Source organism: Eulemur rufifrons, chromosome 7 (genome assembly GCF_041146395.1).
Source record: "Eulemur rufifrons isolate Redbay chromosome 7, OSU_ERuf_1, whole genome shotgun sequence".
NCBI classification, from domain to species: domain Eukaryota; kingdom Metazoa; phylum Chordata; class Mammalia; order Primates; family Lemuridae; genus Eulemur; species Eulemur rufifrons.
Genome location: NC_090989.1, coordinates 202,369,247 through 202,393,933, shown reverse-complemented (window position 1 = coordinate 202,393,933; position 24,687 = coordinate 202,369,247). Strand labels below are relative to the sequence as shown.

General features: G+C 37.4%; 1 protein-coding gene across 1 annotated transcript in view; it reads right to left on the bottom strand.

Moving 5' to 3' along the window:
• Positions 1-2,824: 2,824 nt before the first annotated feature.
• MFSD14B (major facilitator superfamily domain containing 14B) overlaps positions 2,825-24,687 on the bottom strand; it is a 65,958-nt gene continuing 44,095 nt past the window's right edge. The window contains exons 4-12 of the mRNA XM_069476289.1: positions 23,244-23,371; positions 20,335-20,449; positions 14,878-15,096; positions 12,762-12,875; positions 9,079-9,150; positions 7,508-7,620; positions 5,956-6,053; positions 3,898-4,040; positions 2,825-3,196 (exon numbers count right to left, since the gene is read on the bottom strand). Coding sequence (XP_069332390.1) covers positions 2,948-3,196; positions 3,898-4,040; positions 5,956-6,053; positions 7,508-7,620; positions 9,079-9,150; positions 12,762-12,875; positions 14,878-15,096; positions 20,335-20,449; positions 23,244-23,371 — 1,251 coding nt within the window. The 3' untranslated portion in view covers positions 2,825-2,947. The remainder of the gene's footprint in view (positions 3,197-3,897; positions 4,041-5,955; positions 6,054-7,507; positions 7,621-9,078; positions 9,151-12,761; positions 12,876-14,877; positions 15,097-20,334; positions 20,450-23,243; positions 23,372-24,687) is intronic.

The following is a 24,687-nucleotide window of genomic DNA, read 5'->3' as shown; positions in this document are numbered from 1 at the left end:
CAGCCTAAAAAAGAATAAAATTTTGACAAGCTATAACATGAACTTTCAAAACATGCTATGTGGAAGAAGCTAGACACGAAAGGGCACATGTTGTATGATTCCTTTCATATGGAATGCCCCAAATAGGCAAATGGGTTGACAAAAAGGAGATCACTCATTGCCAGGGGATGGGCAAAGGGAGAATTGGGAGTGACTCCTAATAGGTACAGGATTTCTTTTGAGGGTGAGAGAAATGTTCAGGAATTAGATAGGGCTAATGATTGTATAACTTTGTGACTGCATTAAAAACCACTGAATTTTACACTTTAGAATGGTTAAAAGTCAATTTTATTACAATTTTGAAAATCTAATTAAAAAATAATTAAATGATATTTGTTATGCTGAGATTTGTTAAAATGGGTAAAGTAACTACAAGGTAAGCAGTGATAAAAAACAATAATGCCATGAGAGCATTTTTTAAAATTGCAATAAAATATACATAAGACTTAACCATTTTAATGGGTAGAGTTCAGTGGCATTAAGTACATTTACATTGTTGTACAACCTACCACCATCACCATCCCAGACCTCTTCTCATCTTGCAAAATGAAACTCTGTACTCATTAAATAACTTCCTACTTCTCCCTCCCCCAGCCCCTGGTGACCACCATTCTGCTTTCTGTCTCTATGAATGTGACTACTCTAGGTGCATCATTATTAGTGGAATCGTACAGTATTTGTCTTTTTGTGACGGTCTTATTTCATTTAGCATAATGTCTTCAATGCTCATCTATTTCATGGCATGTGTCAGAATTTCCTTCCTTTTTAAAGCTGAATAATATTTCATTGTATGTATATGTGAAAATATTTTGCTTGTTCATTCTTCATTAGTCAATGTGCACTTAGGTTTTTTTCATTTTTTGACTGCTGTGAATAATGCTACTATGAACATAGGTATACACGTATCTGTTCTGTCCCTACTTTTTGAAAATAAAATTACAACCTCTGACTTATGAAGATCCAACTTACAATTTTTCAACTTTATGATGATATAAAAGCAATAGCATTCAGTGGAAATTGTATTTCAAATTTTGAATTATCTTTTCCCAGGCTAGTGATACCTGGTATGCTGGGCAGTGGCAGTGATTACGAGTGTAAACAACCGACACTCTACAGTACCAATACCAATGGAAGGTGCTGAAGCTTTTAAGGTATATTACATCCATTTTCCACGTTATGACTTACAATGGGTTTAACAGGACATAACCCCACTGTAAATTAAGGAGCATGTGTAATTATGTTTTTAAAGGGAGATCTTGAAGGAAGTTTGTTAAAAAATATTTTGAAAATATACACATCTTTTCCATTAGCTGAGGGATTAATAATTTAGTTTAGTTGAAAGCTACCCAAAAGGGAACCCAAAAGAGCAATGATACTATTTGCTTAAAAAAAAAAAAACACACAAAAGACATAAAAATATCCATTGCAAATTTATTATGCATTAGGAAGCTTAACCTAAAAACCAACAGCATAGTAAAAAGATATGTTATCTCTGTTCATAGCAGAACAGGTTTCAAAATATATTTTCTTTTAAATGTATTCAGTCAGTACACAATCCTTTATAAAAGTTGTATATATTTTTTCTGTCAATACCTTCATTACATTTATAAATACAAGATTTACACAGCATCAAAAAAAATTAAAACCCCTTACAAATATCTACATATATGTCATAGCTATAAAACTTTCAAAGGAGTGCTCTGTTAAAGGTAGGCTCTAGATAATGGTCCATTTACTGATGCAGCAAAATACATATAAATCTGTAAAGTTTTCTTTGTCCATAAAATACCTCAAAAAATTAGCAAGACACTTTTTGTAAAACTGAGCTTCACTAAACCATAATATTTTAGAAAGGAATTTGATGTGCGTATTTCCATGAGATTGAAAAGTCAAATAAACAGCTTGAAATAAAAATTAATTAAAAACAAATGCATACTACAGAGCAGTTAAGGCAGGAGTGTGATGGAGGAGAAAAATTGAGAAGGAGGACATAGGAGATGTGGGAAAGAGCCAACAATAATAATGCATTATGAGTCTGAACTTGGATATAAACTCCACTGGTATCTAGTTACTATCGCCCTTACTTAGGAATTTTCAAATTGTTAAAAAACTTTCTTAGAAGCAGCCCCCAATTTCTACGTTGCCATGAGAATGCTTTATGTATTTTTTTCTTCTGTAAAATCACCTTGAATCTGACTAGGACACTAGGTCCAGGAATCTGACTTGTGATTTCTACGTGACTTAATTTGTAAGAAAAATTTCCTTCATGTAGTTAGCCATTGATCGGTATTATTAGTGTCCATAGATGTATATATGTTGAATCTCATTCTAGCCAAAAATAGGAAGTAGAGAAAATAAAAGGAAAGTAAAACTAGGTTTTCATTTGACCTTTGAACAAAGACAATAAATCCCTGATACTGAGTGACTCTTAAGAGTGACCACTCATCAACACCCATGGGCTAAGTAGGAATAATTCAGAGAAACAGGAAGGAAGAAAATAAGAAGGAATTCTTTACCTGCAATCTTGCCAGAGATGGCAGTCCAACTACAACCCTGCACCTTCTGCTGAGAAGGGCATGGAAAGATTGCTGACATTCTTATTCTGGAGTTACTACAGGAAAGCCATTGTTTTTTCTATTTGAGTTTCACCTTGAGAACTGCACACTATTTTCAAGGAAGTACTTCATATCTTACCTTATGCTAATGTACACATAGAAAGAAAAAGAATGGAAGAAAAGAAATAGGAGGAGGAAAGGCAAAAGGATGGAGGGGGTCATTTATCAAACTTGGCCCTGAAGGATGCTGCTAGCATCTCCCCTCCAGCACCATGAGGTCTCCATGTGGTGTGGCTCCCTCCACGGCTCAGCTCTCAGAGATGGCATCTGCAGAATCCCCTTTTCTGCCGAGTTTACAGCTCAGTGCACTGATTCCCAGGCTCCTCAAAGGAAGAGAGCTCCCAGATGCTGCTGTCTTGTAGCAGTGGTTCAATGTCCTCATCACTGCCCCGTTCTGGGGTGTTGGTCAGGCTGCCACTGCCACTGTTGCTATGTTTTTGAACTCCACTGGCTTTACTGTATTCAGGGATGAATAAGGCAACCAGAAAAGATATAAGAACTATACATGCCCCAAATACAAATGGCGGGCCTGGGACAACTCCCTGATGGATGTAGAAAACAAATAGAGACAAAGAATTCCGTTAGTATTTTTAACTCAAAATTAGTCCTGGATAACCCCAAAAAAACCACACCACCAAAAAGTGAATCATTTTCTCATAAACAAACGTTTCATTAAATGTCAAGGCAAACTCTAATAGAGTTTGGTATTTGGAATATGAAGAGGGCAACCAATCACTGCTTTTTGTACCACTTCTAAATTGCTTAACCAAACCTGTAAGCCTGTAAGCGACAGTCACTTATCTATAATCCCATAGTGTGACCTCAAATCATGCACTTCTATACATGAACATTAATTCCAGCTTTGTACAGAAACCTATACTAATTATCACTTGGAAGGCAGGAAGAAATTTCAAATAAATAGTATAAAAAGCACTCTACCTTAATTTTTAGCTGGATTTTTAGGTCATTTCATATTATATTTAGGCTGGCTTAGCAAGAGAATAGAATAGTGATTCTGTGGGTGAAAACAGAATCTGAACAAAGTTGAAAAATCTTTTACATAACCTATTAAATCACTAAAATGATCCCTCTCTGACCCTAGGAAGCAACAAACACAGCACTTAACTGTTGTCAAATACAATAGTAATATACAAGTAAGGATGCCTTCCAAATTTAAGGTCACAAGATTTTTCCATAATCAGATACAACCACTGTTACAAAACTAGACTTATTACCAAATTACCTGAAGGGCAGCATTGTCAGAATTCAATTTTGGGCCCAATTCAGTCAGTTCCACGTGGAACATGTAGAATATGAAGCCATAAAGTGCTGGTCCCAGGCCATTGCATAGTCCTCTTATTCCAGTTATGATCCCCTGGGCAACTCCTAAATCAGAACAAAGAGAACAGAGCCAGTGTTCTCAGAAAAGCAGCTCAAGATTTAGAGCTGAACAGTACTTTCTTACAATGATACACTGATTCAGCTAGACTAAGTAGAAAGCATGCTGAGGAAAGCAGATTAGGAAGACCGAATCCACCATACTTTCTTTCATTGTACAAATGTTTTCTTGGTTTTACTATGTCCACTTAATATTGTCCTCACTCTCTATAAGATCTATAAGGAGATGAAATGACAACCATGTTCTAAAATTGTTTTGGGTCAAATTTCTCACATCAGCTAGGTCTGCCTATAAATGGGGAATAAAATGCAAAACTGTAATATTCTCCCATTTTAGGGAATTTCCCCTTTTCTGCAGGTTGAGATTTCCCAGTTCTGCTGATTTAATGGTGCTTTTACAATAAATATACACCCTTTACTTCAGGCAGCCCAGGCTACATGGATATAGAGCAGTCGCCCCAGGCAGACTCCATCCTCACAGATACATTGTGGGCCCATCTCCCTGTAGACCTGAATTAAAAAATCCTAGTAGTGCCAATTTCTTGTTATCTCTGTTTTCTAAATGGCAGGTAAAAAACAGCTTGAACCACATGGAATGGATGTCTCTGTAAGTCAAAAATGATGGAATATAATTTAGCCTAACACGATAGGTTCCAATAGTTTTATATGCTGACATTTAGAAATACATATATATATATATAAAAACATGTGTCGGCATAAAAACAGCCAAAGAAAATTCATGCTCCAAATAACAGGACTGTCTGTCAGATGCCAAGACAGTGATAGTCCTCCATGGATGGCTCACATCTTTCACTTCAGACAGAACACAACTTCAAGGATGCAGCCAGCTGAGTTACCATAGCCAGCGGTGACACACAGAATTTGTGGTCTTCAAGTCACACTATTTAAAAATGGGTATGAGTAGGATGGCTAATTTCTTCCTTCCTCCCTCCTTTCCCTTTCCTTCCTCCCTCCCTCCCTTCCTTCCTTCCTTTTTTGTAGAGACAAGGTCTCGCTATGTTGCCCAGGCTAGTCTTGAACTCCTGGCCTCAAGCGATCTTCCTGCCTTGGCCTCCCAAAGTGCTGGTATTAGGCGTGACCCACAGCACCCAGCCTAGGATGGCTAATTTCTGATGTGGAAAAATAGGTGCAATGAATAAACCATTTTTTCCAATCTAGTTTTTTATTGAAACTTTTACAAGTCTCTCAGGCATGTAAAAATTTTTTCCCTCTAAAATTCTCTACCTTCCTAACTATAGTAAGGTGAGCCATTAGGAGAGATGGAGACAGAAAAGGATAAAATTCGGCAGAGGAAACTGCCTGAGAAGGAAGTAAAAGCACAGGAAGGATGGAAGAGTCTAGATGGTGGAATGTTACTCTTTACATAGCAATCTTAAATTTAATTTCATCTATCACTCTGCTGCCAATTATCAACAACCACACAGATTTATGTTTTCTTTACCCTCTGAAAGAACCATTTTCTAAATTAAGCTCATGGGCTTTGAGTTATTCCAAATAAAACACATTTTAGTGATTAAAATGATTAAATAAATAACTCATGGCTAACTGGCCATTCATTGTTTAATAGACATCTGTTAAAATGTGGTTATGGTCTTGTTAATTCTGATGGTAGTAGGCAAAACAAGTGTCAAAACTGAAAAGGGAAAATGGATAGTTCTAATTCTTAGTAATATGAACTGCTAAGTCCAGGATTTAAAAATATGAGGTAAGATCAAAGCAGGGAGGAAAATAGAATCTTTCCATTTGGCTAAGTATGATCCTTGAGAAGGGACCACATGGCTGTCAACTGCTGCTGTTGAATGTGGAGAGCTCAGAGCCTCTCGTGCTTCTGGGGAGAGGTCTCAGCTGAAGGACAAAAACAGGAAGAGGACAGCAACCTTACCTTGCTGATCTGACTCTGCATTCCGAGAGACGAGAGCACTGACTGCTGGAAATGTAATACTGGACATGGCGGCCACAGTCCCCGCTGCCCACATCATCCTGAAATGACAAGACAGGCTGCAGTCAGGCAGCAAGCCAGCCCCAAGGAGTTCACTATTCAGATTGCAATCAGTAGCAAAAGTACAAATGCCTCTGTTTTCTCCTATTAAGTTTATTTTTCCCTCTTTAAAAATGGATTTTTTTAAATATACATCACACCATTAATAACAATCACCACTTCAGGGGCAGAGAAGGAGAGAGAAGGTCTTTCAAAATCTTTTCTTCTTCCTGGTTTCTCTATTATCATCTTTAGACATAACCTCAACGACGTTCATAAGTGGATTTCTTTTGTTTCTATAAAATATCTTCCCCACTGACTTTCTACTTTTTCTTTGTATTTCTCAAAGGCTCACCTTCACACTGCCCTTGAGCGGTGCAGTTTGCTACCCCTCCACAGAGCGTAGTGTGCCACCAATTGAAAAAACAAAGCCTGCTTCCCTTAGATCTTTGCCCCTTTTCTCAATGAAAGAGGGTTAAGCGTGTGTCAGTATGAAGTGTTTGTGTGAGTAAAGTGAGGCCACAAATGGGCCTGTAACCAGCTTGGTCAGGCTTTCCTTGTAGATGGTCTTTAACTGAAAAAACTCCTTCATGATGACAAGTCTTTTCAACACTGCATGAGTTTCACTGAATCAGTTACTGAACCAAAGTTCACAGGACCAAAATCAAAAAGAACAAGAATCAACCAAGTTAATCTCATAAAAAGTCACACAGAAAGAGCAAGTGGTTCAAATAAAATTTGGAATTTCACATGGACCGCTAAAGTTCTTCTAGTTCCCCTAAATTATGTCGTCTGTTTACATGCAAAGTGAAGACCAGCTCTAAGGTCTAAAACGGAGAAGGCACTCTGCATTTGGTGACCAGGCACATGGGGAAACTTGCCACATAGCAAAAGGCAACTGAGGATTCTTTCTATTTCCTCTTATTCCACAAGGCTTATTTTTACCTCCCTTCCTGTTTGTGGGAATCTAATATGCTAGCAGTAATAACAGCCTCAGGATACACATGGTTTTGGAAGAGATTTTAGTGTTCATCTAACTCGAATCCTTTATTTTATAAAAGTTATGTTATTGCCCCAAGATCACTCAGTTAATGACAGCAGTGAGGCTTGCTATAACCAGTCATTTGGCCTTGTCTTATTTTATTGATGATTATATGCAATGTCCCGAAAAATTAACAAATGTGTTTTAAAAAGTCAATATAGAAATTTACTAGGGGTCTGGGGAAAGAGTGACACACATTCAATTAAGCAATGTGATATAAAGGCAATCTTTATAAATAATCCTGAGTTACCTAGCTCCACCCTTCCCCAAAGTGAAGCCTAATGGTTTCTGCAAAGTTAAATACACCATACCAGTTAAGTAACCCTTGCCTCCTTCTCACCACACCCAACCAGCTCAAGCTCCTCTAAGACACATCTGTCTGATAGTTCATGATAACCTAAGGGTGAGGCTTACCAGGCCTGAGATCCAAAACCGTACCAGGCTAACTGGAGCATCTGGAAGCCCAAGCCAAGGAGGACAGTATTCTTATTACCTAATGATCTCATCAAGATGCTAAGAAAGAATGTCTGCAAAGTAAAAAAGACAACCCTGAGAAACCATGTCAACACAGAATTTGAATGCAAGCTCTGTGAGTAAAGCCTACTCACTGACGACCAAGGACCTGTAAGGGCACACTGCCTGACTTGCAGCCTCAGAGTCTGGTCACTACTAATGTATCTCTACAGGGGTGGAGTTTCAGGGGCTGAACTGAGGCTTAGGGTCTTCAGCTTTCTCCCTGAGAAGCCTGTCTACCACCTGGTGCTCTGCTGGGACGTCCCAAAAGGTTATCATAGCTGTTCATCAGTTATCATGATTGAAAGGGATATTTCTCAGTCTCTCTGTGGAAATGCCAATTACTTATCTGTAAATTGCAAACTCCTGCTGAATATTTATAGAATATGAAGGATTTTGCTGGAAGTTAACAGTTTTAAAAAGTTGGAATTGATGCAAGTTTGATTTTAACAAATATATACTCTGCTAAATACAACTAGTTGGGATAGTCTGAAAAAAGTTAAAGACAACTATGGGCTAATCGACCAGGGTTAATGTAAAAAAACAAACCAATATCATGATGAACTTGAAAGTTTAACATAATTTATATTTGCTAATACGGTTTAACAAAAATAAAAGGCCTTTTGCCTTGATGCAGTCCCATGAGTCTTATTTATTCTACTGTTTGGGTGAAGTAGTTTCGAAGCCTTCTTATTTATCCTTGAGAAATAGTCATCACAGAAGGGTACTCTACTCGGCCTGGTAGCCATTTCAGGGAAACATCCTCTAGGCAGTCCCATATGATGCAGTGAATGTACCTAAGCACAACAGTGAAGTAATCTGAAGGACATACGCCCTGCCTTTTGTGGGCCCATATTTGTAACAGATGGGAAATATTTAATGCTCATTATTTGTTGCATGTATTCTAGTGTACTAGGTCACATTCTTCAGTCTGAAGACAGTAGAGTTTCAAGCATTTACTGATTTTCACTGCTGCTTTTCATCTATATTTACTTTTCAACATTAAAATAACACTGAAACATTTTCCTGGTTAATTTAATTTTGCAGTATTTAGACTTATATTGTAATTATTTATAATTTTGGTTGTTGCAAAAGCAAATAAAAGAATTGACCCAGTAGAGGTTACAACAAATATCCTCAAAAGTACTAAAAGTTGTATTAAATTCCTCCTAAATCATAACCTCAACATTTTACTTATAAAGAAATGGTTCTGTGAACCATATCTAAGTCAGTTTCCTGGACTTGACAGTATACTATAGTGGTACAAGATGTTAAATAGTATATTATAGTTGAACAAGATAGTAGATAGTATACTATAGTTGTACAAGATGTTACCATGGCAGGGAAGGAGAGACTGAGGTAGCAGTTCAGGGAATATCTCCCTGTACTTTCATATGTGGCTTCCTGTGAATCTATGGTTATCAGGATAAAAATGTTTAAAGAAGAAAAAGTATGAGTAAAATGACACTCACCTGAGCCACAATAGACAGAATTCCTACCATAGCTATGAATGCTGCAATTTTAGCAGATTCAAAACCTATGACCTATGGAAATGGAAAGAAAACACTTTAGTAAGTTAGATATTATAAAATAATTATGAAATATTATTATGTTCTATTAAAATGATAGGATAAAATAGTTGAGGAAATCTGATAAAACTTTGGCAAATTAAGGCAGTGCTGAACCTATTTAACCAGTAATTTATATCTAAATCTGAGAAATCACTATAAGCAGACTAAATTGTGAAATAGCTTTTAGATAATATTTTCTATTATATGTCTACCTATTGCTTCATATTCTATCTCCATCCCCAGTCCACAAATTGACAAATACAATGATATCAAGTAATAGAATCTGAAAGAAAATGATTTGACTTTTTGATGCTGCCAAAACAGAATTGCTCATCAGCAAAGCCAGTGGCTTTCAACTGGCTGCACACTAAAATCACAGAGGCAGAACAGAAGGGGAGAGGAGGAAAGAGGGGGGGAGGGAAGCAATGAGATACTGGAACCCACTGAAGACCAATTAAATCAGACTCTCTGGGGGTATGGCCCAGGCACAGGTATGTTTTTAAAAACTCTCATGGCAATTCCAATGAGCAGACAAAGTTAGCTGGCAATAATTTCTAAGCCTCTGGCCTTAACAGCATCTATGAAATGCCTAAAACTTCTAAGTTTTAAATACCAAGTTTCTAAAAAGTTAATTATTTTGCCCTCTATTGAAATTCTATACAACTCAAGAAAAGGACCTTAAAAATTATTTTATACATTCTTCTCATTTCATAAATGAGTATCTTGTTACTAGGCACACAACTAGCTAATGAAAGAGGTAGGGCTTGGAGAACCCAATCCAGTGCTGCTGACATTAACAATATTTTATTACTATCTAATCAAATGCAGTTTTAAAAAATGAAACCTCAAAATGTAGATGTAGGGATTATTTCTCAGCCTATATTTGTAACTCTATATATCTATATATACCTATATATACCTTTATTGAGATAGAATTTAAATACCATACAATTCACCCATTATAAGTGGTCAAGTCAATGGTTTTAGTATATCCACAGACTTGGACAACCGTCACCACAATCCCTTTTAGATTTTCATCACTCCTCAGAGAAACATGGTACCTATCAAAGAGTTCCACTCCCCCAGCCTAACCTATCCACCTCCTGTCTCCATGGATTTGCCTGTTCTGGGCATTTCATATAAATTGAATCATACAATATGTGGTCCTTCCACGTTTTCAAGGTTGACTCATGTTGTAGCACACATCGGTACTTTATTACTTTTTTACTATCAAATAATAACATTCTCTTGTATGGATAAACCACATTTTGTTAATCCATTCAACAGTTGATGGACATTTGGGTTGTTTCTACCTTTTGGCCATTATGAAGAATGATTTGTGTACAAGTTTCTACATTAGATGTGTTTTCATAATGTTGAACATTCTGAGCAACTGCTGGCTCTTTTGCACAGCAGCTGCACCATTTTATATTCCCACCACAATTTATGACAGTTCTGATTTCTCTATATCCTTGTCTGTCTTTTTGATTAAAGCCATCCTAGTGCATTTGAAATGGCATTGTTGGTTTGACTTGCATTTCCTTGATAAATAATGTTATTCATCTTTTCATATGCTCATTGGCTTTTTATATGTCTTCCTTTGTGGGTTTGAAGAATAATCTATTCAAAATCCTTTGCCTATTTTTTCAATTGGTTTGCCTTTTTGTTGTTATTATCAGATATTATTGAGTCTTTTATTGTAAGAGTTATATACATATTCTGAACACAAGTTATTTCTCAAATATATGATTTTCAAATATCAAATGAAATTTTAACTAAAATTTGTGTGTTAAGCACTCTTAAAAGCAAGCACAAATATAAAATAACATGGAATGACTCTGATTTGTTGTAACTGGTGGTGGTGGTGACATGAACACAAATGTAAGAAAAAAGGCTAGAAGAAAAAATAGTCACAGTTGTTTATCATCTGTGTAAAGAGTTTTGTTCATTTTTTTTTTTTGCTTTCTTCCTTGGACATTCCCACTTTTCCTACATTATTTTCTATATTAAATGCATATTTCATTTAATGTATAATTATAAATGCATGTATAATTTTCTCCATTAAACACACATTATCTCACCACTCTTGCCTCTAAATCTCTAGCATCCATCATCCACCATGAGCAAACAGAAATAGAAATGCTTCAAAAAAAAGCTTTACTTACATGCCACCATATAAAATGTTAGTCTCATACTCTCAGGGAAAACTATCAGAATGGAGACTATAACAAATTACATTTTTAAATCTCTCTAAAAATAGAGGAATTTATCTTAGGAAGAGGCCTGCTCTGTCAAAGTGGAGTAAACTATTAGGAAAAGGCCCTTCTTCCACTGAAATCAGAAAAAAATCAGGGCAGGATGCAATGTAAAGGCAGCTTAGGTCTCAGCAATCCCAGAGGCCTGAAGGACAGTTGGAAAACGGAAGTTTTTATTTATTTATTTATTTTTAACATTGCCTCAAATCAATTACCTATCTTAAGGGACACAATAGTTATATAAAATTTTAAACAGAAAAAAATCAGAGGAGAGGGAAAACTTTTATTACTGCTTGTGAGCCACCTTGAAGTCTATAGCAACAGTTGAGCTAAGACATACTGGAGACAGCTCAGCAAGCTGGCTGCAATTGGACCCAGGTTGGACTATGTCTGAAATAAAATACCTCTCTAGGAAATTTAATGGATATTAAAGATTTAAAACATTAAATTACATAGACGTTTATAGCAGTTTTGTTCATAATTACAAAAACTTGGAAGCAACTGATGTATCCTTAAGTAGGTGAATGGATAAATTGTGGCACATACATCTAAACAATTGCTAAAAAGAAGAGTTATCAAGCTATAAAAAGACATGAAGGAACCTTAAATGCATATTATTAAGTCAAAGAAGCCAATCTGAAAGGCTATACAGTGTACGGAAAAAGGCAAAACTATGGAGACAGTAAAGAGATTCGTGGTTCTTAGGGGTTCGGAGTGGGAAAAGGGATGAATAGGCAGAGCACAGGGGATTTTCAGGGCAGTGAACATACTCTGTATGATACTGTAACAACGGATACATGTCATCATGTCATTATACATTTGTCCAAACCCATAGTATATTCAACACCAAGCATGAACCTTAATATAAACTGCAGACTTTGGGTGATACTAATGTGTCAAAACAGGTTCATCAATTATAACAATGTACCACACTGGTGAGGGATGTTGATAGTGGAGGAGGCTGTGCCTGTACAGGGGAAGAGGAAACATGGGAAACCTCTATACCTTACTCTCACTTTTCCTGTGAACCTAAAACTGTTCTTAAAAAAAGTCTTTAAAAACAATATTGTGGTAAATTCTGTTTCTGCTAATTCTCTCTGAATACTTCTCAGGAAAAATTTTTCCACAGAATAAATATCTTACTATATTTTAAATCATCATTGTATTAAAGGTACCCTCTTTGCTAGTTATATGCCTGTACCTACATTTATAACTAAAAGCAAGTTCATGGTTTTTTTTTCTCTACAGTGGTTTCTCAAAATTTCTTTAGACAGATCCCAATCTTTGATTTTCCTCATGTCCAAAGGCTACTAGGCACTCAACACTCACCTGCCTGAGATAGAGAAAAAAACTTGAATACTGGCCAGCTTCAGGAAGGTATGAAAGAAACACGGTGATGCAGATTAGTAAGACAGTAGAATCTTTTCCAACTTTTTTCAGTGACTGGGAATAAGCAAAAAGAAAACACATAAAAAGCCAATAGACACAAATATCACCAATGTTCTGGGACATTGGCTTCACTATTTTGACGTATTAAGATGGATTATAAAAGGAAGTGAACCTTAATATTAAATCTATCATCATCTCTCTATAGAATTTACAAGTTCTAATTTCAGAGGTATATATTTCAAATATTATAGCTTTAAAAAAAAAAAAAACACTTGCTCATCTTTGTTAACAACACTGGTTCATATCCCTAAACAGATCCTGAACTTCCTAGGAACAGATCCTGAAAATACATGCCTACAGAACCTTTTAAGATAATCATTTCTCTCTCTTGATTCACAATACAACTTCTTTAAGGCCATAGTCAGTACAAGGTTTTCATTACACATAAATTCACTCTATTCTTCAAAATGTTAATATTCAATTTGCCTGTAAACCTGCTAGACAAATAGGCATGCTCTAGCCATGGGGTCAGACTGGTAAGAACTTTCTGAATGCTACAACCTTGTTGAATAATCCTTCTTATATAAAAAGGAATAAAATAATGTCTTTTGTAGCAACTTGGATGGAACTAGAGACCATCATCCTAAATGAAGTATCTCAGGAATGGAAAAACAACCACCACATGTGCTCTTTAATAACCGGGAGCCAACAGATGGGCACACATGGGCACAAAGAGATGTAAAGGTCATTGGAAATCAGAAAATGGGGGAGGGAAGGGGAGGGGTAAAAACTGTACCTATTCAGTACAATGAACACTATTTGGGTGATGGGCACACTAAAAGCCCTGACAAGCATTATAAAAGGTATCCGTGTAACAAAAACATTTATACACCTTTAATATTTTGAAATAAATGTTTAATAATCCTTCTTATATACATAGAATTGTTCCATAGAACCAAAAGGTATACTATTACCAAAGGAGTAGAAAAGACTGCAGAGCTCCTAGGTCATCATGTCATAACTTTGACATACTTAATAATATATGAAAGCTAATGTCTATTGAGATCTTGCTATATATCAGACACTAGACCATTTAATTTACACACATTAACTGTCATCCTCACAACTGCCCTGAAAAGCCACAGTAGTTCCACTTCACAGAGGAACTTCCATGATAACTTGATCACTACATGACAAGAAGGTGGGAAGCCTAACTGGCTGGCTCCAAGTCCACTCCTGGCTTCCTTTTCTAAACACTTCTTTTGTTGTCTGACATTGTGGCATAAACAGAACAGGAAGGGTCCCCTGGTCATGTCCTAAGTGGATAGTTCAGAAAAGAATTTCTGATGAGTTCATTTTCTTATTATATATACTTTTCCTAAAAGGTAAACTTGGGGACAAAAAGCAAAAATCAAATCTCTGGTTCTTTTTTTCTGCATATATCTTTTTCAAGAACAATTCCAAACCAAAGATAAGGTGGGAAGAAGCTACTTTGGGAAGAAGCTACTTTTTTTCTAGTTGTTAGTGTGACACATACACACCCATATATAAAAAAAAAAATTATATGTATATAAATCGATTCACTATATATATAAAAAATCTATTCACTCTGCAAAACACAAGTTCAAAGTCTCTGGTCAAAGTGGAGGTACACCAACAGCTTAGAAAATAACTCCTTTAGTAAGACCAAATGCACTTATCCTTTTTGAATCAAAGTAAATGAAAATGCCCACTTCAAATGACCACCTTCATTTCTTTTGTTAGAAAGAATGAAAACAACCACACAAAAGAGAAACTTCCTTCCCAAACTTTGATCAGGGATTAACTGGACATTTTCTCTCTCTTTCCTTATGACATGCTTAAGTACCAATTATACATATTTCTTGGTGCACTGACTACCTGACTGCCTTACTTGTACTTAATTTTTCTCTACTTTTTACTGGAAATAGAAATGGATCAACAACTGCTGGGATTCTTGAGGCTACACATATATTCTTTTATTTGCTTGGCTTAGAAAGATATTTAGAAAAGTAAATATTTTCATGTTTTTATTTACCGCAAAAGGGTCTGCTTGTTTCCAAGAAATCTGAGCTCCCCAGGAAACTGGTCTCATTTTCTCAGGCAGAGATTCTGGAACAGCCACTAAGATGAAGCAGATGTCTAGAAGAGCCACCACTGTGGCCACCAGCACAACGAGGCTGTCTCCATAACTGGCAGAAAGGTATGCTCCAATGGCGGGGCTGATGACCAGACTAGCCGCAAAAGTGGCTGAGACCTGCGAGAAAGCATACTCTCATCCAGGGTCCCACATGTGAACACCTGTGCATATCCTTACCCAGGGTCCCACGTGCTACAGGTGCATACCTGTGGGAAAGCGCACACTCACCCAAGGTCCCACAGGTGCATAGCTATAGCCACTTTCCATGGCTGTAAGCAAGATAAAAAGAATGTGTTGCATACAACTTTTAAGAATGAAAGAGAATTAATAAGTAATTTTGTTTTAAGAATTTTTTCACAAACTATTAACTAATTAGAGATACCCCCCAGAGCTACAAGAGTTTAAAAATACATAGATTAGGTCATTAAGTACGAAATGTCCGATTTTGAATCATAAGTGTAGTTTATTGTATCTCAAACAAGCAGCTGTACAATTAATCAAAGCATATGCCTAAACTATCGACACAGTGTTGCCATCTTAATGGTAGCTTATTTATGTTAGCAGTGAAGAGGCCTGGAGAGTGAGTGGCCATGAAATCACAAAAGGCATTTCCCATAGCTTGTTGAGAATTGAATACTTTGCCCTTATAAGAAGAGGTCCAAAGCCTGGAAGAAGTGGTAGTCAGTTGGTGCAAGAGCTGGTGAATATAGTAGATGACAGAGAGTTTCTAAGTCCACCTTCTGTAGTTTGAGCAGTGTTGCTAGTGTGACATGCGGTCATTGTCTTGCAAGAGGATTGGCCTGTCTCTAGTGACCAATCTCGGCTACTCAATCGCAAGCATCTTCATCATTTCATCCAATTGGTTGCATCCACTGTCATCAACTGACCAGGTTTCATGAAAAGCTGTAATAGATAATACCAGCGCTGGACCACCAACACACACCATGAGCTCTTTTTTGATGAATATTCAGTTTCGGACTGTTTTGCCACTTCATCTTTGTCTAACCGTTGTGCTGAACACTTGGGATTGTCAAAAAGAATCCATTTTTCATCACATGTAACAATATGGTGTAGAAATGGTTTGCCTTTATGTTGTGACAGCAAAAAAGGGCAAGCTTTGAGATGCTTTCTCTTCTGATGCTCGTTTGATTCATGCGGTGCCCATCTATCTGGCTTCTTCACATTGCCAATTTGTTTCAAATGGTCCAATATTATTGGAATAGTAACATCAGACCTTGCTGCTAATTCATGTGTAGGGTGAGATGGATTCACTTCCACTATAGCTTTCCACTAATCATTATCCACCTTGGTCTCAGGTTACTCATGTGGCTCATTTTCAAGTGAAAATCACCAGAATGGAACTTCTCAAACCATTGACGTACGGTGCACTCATTAGCCACGTATTTCCCAAACACTTTGTTGGTATTTCAAGCTGTCTGTGCTGCATTGGTTCCACGACGGAACTCATACTCAAAAGTAACAAGAATTTTTCACTGATCCATGGTTTCACAAAAATTGCTCTGAAAAAAATATTTGAAAATTTGAAAAAAAATTTGAAAGCCAAAAAAAATTTGAAAGACTGAAGATGTACCTTCACAATAAAAATAAAGTAAGAAGTGTCAAAGTGAAATTCCAGAGATATCAACTAACTTAGTACTTAAGGAAATTGGACATTTCATACTTAATAACCTAATAATGATCTTGTTAGAAATAAAAATTATGAAAACTTTCCCCACAAATAAACATTCACTCTTTGGTCTTCTTTAACTGGAGGATGGGAATGTGAGATTATGGAAAAACAACATTCTTACAGAGCTGATGATAAAATCTACAAATTAGTCAGGGACTGTACTTAGTTTCATCTTCCAAAAACAGTGTACTGTTTCACCATTTTATCATTTGGTGGCCATTTCGTTACACTGAGGCGGGGGGGGGGGGGAATCCCAAAGCTGGTATTCTTAGAAAGAGGGGGAAAAAAAATAACAAAAAAAAAAAAGGAGGAGAGGAGGGGAGGGGAGGGGAGGGGAGGGGAGGGGAGGGGAGGGGAGAATTTGTTGAAGGAGAGGTTGGAGATTTTTGACTAGAGGGCTGTAGATTTCTGTCACACTGTCACCATGTGACTATTGTCCAGCACAAAGACCACAGAGCCAGCTGACCACAGCTGCAACCTGAAGCCACACTGAGCCTCTTCACACTGCACTCCCAGAGGCATGTCGAATGCCTGCTGTATTTTAGAATGCAATCTGAATGTTCAGAAACTTAATAGCAGTCTCTAAATTATAACCAGACTGAGTGTCAAAGCATATCTATAAGTCAGCTACTTAAACTTCTAATGGATTTTACTAGAAACCACATAAATCATTATCTGTGATTGTAATTATGATTCCTAGTATGCCAATGACACTGTTTTCATCCATCATCCCCAACTGAATACAAAAATACAATAATATGAAATTAGTATTATGCTAAAAATACTATAAAAGTCATAAATCAAAAAAAAATTTCTAGAGAGGAAAAAAAGAGTGTGGAGAATTCTAATTTGGGGAACAGGAATTCTTTCATTCAGTATTTATTTAGTACCTACTGTCAACCAGATGGAGATGACGAAGCTCCTTCCCTTCAGGCTTTCCCACTTTGAGAAGATCAAGGCAACCATATAACTGCATTATGAAACAGTTATAGGAGCATTCCTACACTCTCCTCAGGTGCTACAGAAACATTGCTACAGCATCCTCATGTATACAGAAGCATTGCTGTAGCATCCTCAAGTGCTATGAGAGCACTGCTGCAGAATCCTCAGGTACTATGGAAACACTGCTGCAGCACCTTCAGATTTTCAATAAGGAAGGTGCACATATTTTATATGTTGTTCTTTAATGGGTCTCAAAATGCTCCTTAATACTTGACTATAATTAATTGGCAAGAAATTCTCCTATATTTGTCAGATAGGTAGAGAGGCTGCAAGTTGCTTCTTTTAATTCTGTCATCTTAACATCTAGCATTAGGGGTAAATGTAAAGTAGTCATTGGCCAAGATCCTAGGTCTTGTGACAAATCCAGGCAGCCTTACATGCTGAGTTGCTCATGCTGGCTGGGAGCACATTTCAGCTAAGCAGTGTCTCAGCCTTGATGTGCATGCTCACTGACTTCTCTCAATGCCCCCATGAACAGGCATTAAGCCTAACTGCCATATTACAAGGAGGAGCTAAGTTAGAGAGGGTAATTAAGTCTTGGTCACTTCTAGTTAGAACTCCTCTGAACGCTTTCCTTAAAGCACTACTGCTCCGCACAACAGCTTTGTGAATGGTTTTCCAGCTGAAAGGAAGGAACAAAAATTGAACAAAACTGCAGAGAAATGGGTATCTCAATGGGTTTTCCCCAGTGTAGAAGAAAGCTATCTTTCAACTCTCTCTGTTGGCCAACCCTTACAAGCCCACTCTGAACATCCTTCCCTCTTTGAAAGCCTTCCTTGTCCCCGTCTTCCTCCACAGCACTCTGAAGACGCCCTGTTTTAGGGCATGGCAAGAGGGGGACATTCAGGGGTGGAGGGGAGAAGGCAGGGAGAAAGCAGGCAGTAGTCAGAGGGGAAGTGTGGTTTAAAGAGAAGTTTTCAAACTATTATGTCTAAAGTGAACAAAGTAAAAAATTTTGTGTTTTGTGGAACAGCAGTAATTTACTTACATGTCCATCACTGATTCATGAAGTTATTGATTAGGTCAATCAGCAGTGAATGACTACTTACTCTATTCCAGGAAGTGGAATTTAAAAGAAAGAGTAAGACTCAGGGAAAGGCGAGGAATAACCTAAGTTTCTGGCATTCCATCCCTCTCCAATCTATTCCCCACAATCCAGCCAGATCATCATTTTCTACCTTCTTATTGTGAACATTATCAAACACAGAGGAAGGTGGGAGAAGGTTACAAAGCACACTTCCATGTCCTACAGGTTTAGGCATGGAACACATGACAACACATGAGCATCCACATGCTCACATGCTATCTTTTCCCCCTAACCATTTTAAAGTAACTTGCAGAGTTGCAGCACTCTGATCCAAAATGCTTAGGCTGCCATCTTTTAACAAGTCTTTCTTCTCCTACATAACCACAATACCACTTATGTCTGGGAAAATTAGAAAGATAGTCTAATACCAAATTGTCAAAAAAAAAAAAAAAGTCTCCTATAACTTCCTTTTTTTCCCCTGTGAAACAGGGTCTTGTTCTGTTGCTGGGGCTAGAGTGCAGTGGCATCATCGTAGCTCACTACAACCTGAAACTCCTGGACTCAAGGGATCCTCTTGCCTCAGCCTTCCAAGTGTCTGGGACCACACGCACGTGCCACAACACCTGGCTAATTTTTCTATTTTTTTGCAGAGATGAGGGTCTTGCTCTTGCTCAGGTTGGTCTAGAACTCTTGGCCTCAAGCAATCCTCCCACCTTGGCCTCCCAAATTGCTAGGATTTCAGGCCTGAGCCACTGCACCCGGCCTCCTATAACTTTTGTTATCTATTCAACAACTATGTATTTGCTGAATGAAGGAATGTAGTCCTTTTTCCACAGTATGTCCCAAATGGGTGCCCTACACAACTACCAATAAAGTTATAATGTATTAACATTGCTGAGATTCCAGCACTTCTTCAATTAGAATTAGGTGCACACAGACTTCTGATCTCAACACCTGTTGACTGTTTAAGGTTTCTCAAGAGATCAGATAACAAGAAACAAATCAAACGAATTTTTTAAAACACTTTACAACTGACAAGTCACATATTCCTGTCAATCTTCCAACCCTAAAACCAGGGAATAAATTACTAGCAATTTCTTTTTTTTTTTTTTTTTTTGTTGTTGTTGTTGAGACAGAGTCTCACTTTGTTGCCCAGGCTAGAGTGAGTGCCGTGGCGTCAGCTTAGCTCACAGCAACCTCAGACTCCTCGGCTTAAGCGATCCTACTGCCTCAGCCTCCCGAGTAGCTGGGACTACAGGCATGCGCCACTATGCCCGGCTAATTTTTTCTATATAGATTTTTTTTTAGTTGTCCATATAATGTCTTTCTATTTTTTTAGTAGAGACGGGGTCTCGCTCAGGCTGGTCTCGAACTCCTGACCTTGAGCAATCCACCCGCCTCGGCCTCCCAGAGTGCTAGGATTACAGGCGTGAGCCACCGCGCCCGGCCACTAGCAATTTCTATCTTGCTATTTTTAACTTTTTGTAAGAGCCCTTTTTTATTTCATTTGCTTTAGATTTCCTTTTATATAATATAAATAAATATTTACCACTTATTTTAAATCTCAGTTTCTGGTGAATTTTTAATAGAATATTAATTATTATTCTGGTTAAAAAAATATAGTCTACTATCTTACCCATCCATAAGCAGTACTCCGTGCGTGCTCCTGAGTGACATCAGCTACGTAGGCAAATATCACAGAGAACGTGACTGAGAAGACTCCAGACACAGAAATCATTGCAAAATACCACCTATAAAAAGATTAGTTTAATTACTCAGGAGAGAGGCAGTGTATGCGCACTTTTATAACCCAAGCCAAATATATCATGTAAAGATTACAACCCAATAAATAAATAAATATACATGTATATGTGTGTATACTTAAAGATAGAAAAATTAAAATCAAAATGGGGAGGAAGAAGTAGATACATACTAATTTTGTCATTGCTCAAAGGGGGGTCAATACATGTAGTCTACAAAAGAAGAGAAAAGAGTAGGAAAAAAGTGAAAGAAAAAGGGGAGTTAAGTAAAAGTTATAGTTTTAAAAGTAGCCAACAGAATAAAAATTTTTCCAATTTCTTAGCTTTAAGTAAGAAAAAGACATACACAACAAATAATTTTAAAACTGCAGTCCCCAACCCCTAGGCCAGGACTGGTACCAGTCCGTGGCTTATTAGGAACCAGGCCACACAGCAGGAGGTGAGCCACGGGAAGAGGGGGTGAGGGAATGAAGCTTTATCTGTATTTACAGCCACTCCGCATGGCTTCCATCACCTCCTGAGCTCCGCCTCCTGCCAGATCAGCAGCAGCATTAGATTTTCACAGGAGCACAAACCCTACTTAAACTGTACTTGTGAAAGATCTAGGTTGTATGATCCTTATGAGAATCTAATGTCTGATGATCTGAGGTGGAGCTGAAGTAGTGATACTAGCGTTGGGGAGGGCTGCAAATACAGATTGCCATTAGCAAAGGTTTGACTGTACAGAGACCATAATAAATCAATTGCTTGCAGACTCATATTAAAACCCTATCAGTGAGTGGCAAGTGACAATTAAACTGCATCTGGTGGCAGGCTTTGTAGTGGCAAGTGAGCATCTTACCATCTCCCCCCCAACCCCCAGTCCATTGTCTTCCTTGAAACCAGTCCCTGGTACCAAAAAGGGTGGGGACCGCTGTATCTACACAAAAGCAGAAAGTATAACAAAAAAAAAATAATGTAATTGAGACCAAAATTTTCTATCATATACATAGATGATTTTTAGAAACCTAGTTAAAATATTAGCACAGAAAATCTTACAGACAAAAAGTAGGGTTTATTCCAGGATAAAAGAATATGAAAATATTTGTAAAATAAATTAAAACTATTAGAAAATCTATTAATTAATCACATTAATAGCTCTAAGGAGAAAAAGTAAATAATCTCCATTAATGTTAAAATGTCATTTAATAAAATTTGACATTCATTCTTGATTTAAAAAAAATAATCTCCGGATAAAATAGGAATAAGTATTTTTCAACCCAAAAGCTAGCCTAACACCTAATGATGAAACACTACAACGCCCACAATCGTCAATTTATTTAACATTATCCATTAGTCAATACAATTAGCAAAAGCAGTGAACAGCATGAAAACTGGAAGGAAAGAGGTAAAATTTTTGAGAGATGACAACATACCTAGAAAACCAAGCAATTAGAAGAAAAGAGCCCCTTCTTTAACAGAACAAAAATAATAAAATTTATAGGAATAAAACTTAACAAGAAATGTATGAGATCTGAAGAAAAAATTTTAAGTTACCAAAGGACATTTAAAAAGCCCTAACTCATTAGAAAAGCAAGACATGACATGTTCTTGGACATAAAGACTCAATACCAAAAAGCATTTTATAAAAATTCACCACCTGGGGCCAGGCTCATGCCTGTAATCCTAGCACTCTGGGAGGCCGAGCCAGGTGGATCGTTTGAGCTCAGGAGTTTGAGACCAGCCTGGGCAAGAGAGCGAGACCCTGTCTTTACTAAAAATAGAAAGAAATTAGCTGGACAACTAAAAATATGTAGAAAAAATTACCCGGGCATGGTGGCGCATGCCTGTAGTCCCAGCTACTCAGGAGGCTGAGGCAGTAGGATTGCTTGAGCCCAGGAGTTTGAGGTTTCTGTGAGCTAGGCTGACACCACGGCACTCTAGCCGGGGCAACAGAGACTGTGTCTCAGAAAAAAAAAAAAAAACAACACAACTCACTACCTGGTAAAAAATAAAATGATTATGGGTACCCAACAAATTCAGAATGTGACAATGCTGACATAAAATTCTTATGAGATAATCAAATGAAAATATTTTCACATGACCCAAAAAAAGGAAATCTATTAATAGCATTAAAAACCAAAACAAACTTCCATATTTAGGTATATTCTTCACATAGGAAGAGTATGTCATCAACATGAACACAGGCCAAAATACCATCCTCTGACATCCAGAAAACAACTAAGTTACATCTCACATGCAAATTGCAACCCACCTTTGGTACCTAAATGGACTTTGGTCACATGCTAAATGCTCTCTCCAATTTATCATGTTGCAGGGGGAAAATGAACCCAAATTCAAATTCATATTATAATTTAGAATAGGCTATCAGTCAGACTATACTATATGCAAAAGTGACTCCGCCTATTATGATATTAACTGTTCATGTCAATGCCCCAAAAGCAATGAGCTGACAGTAACAATATATTTACAAAGTCAACTGAGCCACAATGATGAGCCCACCCCCAGGGTTAAGCTCCTATAACTGACATTATGGCAACAACAGCCACCTTACAGACATCTTTTATTTCTATTTCTTCAGCTGAGTAGCTTATCTCTGCAATGTCTTATATTTCCCCATTTATAAAATGAACATGATGGCAACTGCCCAAACTGGCTTTCAGTATTACCAAAGACAGCAAATGAAAACACAGGTAAAACTGCTTTGGTTAAGTGCTCTGCAGATGGAAGTATAACTTACACATGACTCAAAAACAGTCACAATGTGAAAGCCCAAGCCACTCACCACGGGCTGATCCTCATCAGTGGAATTGGGAAGCAGGTAAAGAAGACAGTAATGAGGAGAAAGGGCTTCCTCCCCAACACGTCAGACAGAGCACCTATGAGCGGGGCACTCAGAAAAGAGAGCAGGCCCTGGAGAAGAAAACAGAAGCAACAGTTAAATCTATAATATGATCCCCCAATTATTTGTACCTATTATTTTCTAAATGCATTAACTCTAATTCAATTTATTGGCCCAAAAACAGAATAGATGAAACACTAAATACAAGCTGCTATTTTTAAAAAACATTTTAACAAAATTTTAAATGTGCTATTATAAAGAGAAGGAAAGGTTAAAAGAGCATGTTTTCTAGAAGGAATTAGAAAAGAGAGATAACATGAGATACACACACACACACAAAAAACACACCCATGTTTAGCCCTTAAGATGAACACCAAGCATATAAGAAGTCAGAAACTTAAATCATTTTAATAAATACATATGGCATATGAATTCTGCACAAGTCTCTGCATTAACTGCTGCAATGAGGACACCCAAATGAATATACGCCATACACACTCCAAGGGCCTCACAGAAATAAAAAGGATGAATGTGCATATGCTAAATGCCCAAAAGAAAAGTAGATTCCTTGTCAATCAAAATAAAGGTTCTCTGCCTGATGAGTTTAGGATGAAGGAGATAATTCAACTTGAACAACAACAGAGTTGAGGCCAGGGGAAGTCTGTGTGGTGATAGGTAACACCACACAAAAGCAAAGGAAGTCAAGTAACTCACATTCACTATTTGCCAGTCACTCTGCTGCTGGCCACTTTCATATGGATGGGGGTGGATAAGAGCAGAAAAATGTTAATAAATAATGAAACAGGACATGAGTACATGGGTATTCATTATATTATTCTCTACTTTTGTGTATTTGAATTTTCATTAAAATACATTTAAAAAACTACTCAGCATGGCATATAAATATTTAATAGGACACTCTAAAATCTGGCCCCTGGCACACATCCTATTCTGTAGCTGCATGCAATACTTCCAATTTTCTGGACATACCACATTCCTTTGTACCAATGGGCCTTAGCACAGGCCCCTGCTGTGCCTGCAGGTTCTTCCCACGCTTGGATCAGTGAAAACTGCTAGTCATTATTTCCAAGCTTGAAGGAGAAGCACTTCTTCCTCTCTCTAGTCCCTTAGCTACGTAAGCAAAGTAAATCATACTACTGGGGCAGGGACAAAACAAACTTCCCCCACCTGGTACATATCTCTTCTGTTCTAATTTCAACACTCCATTACAATCACTTGTTATTTGTCTATCTTTTCTGTTGGATTAGAAATTGAGAGTAAGGTCAGAGAGATGAGGTTTCTTTTCATCTCTGTACCCTTCCTTGGTGCCTATCATAGGGCCTGGTGAATATAGGCTTTCAAATTTGTTTGGTGACTTGAATAGAAC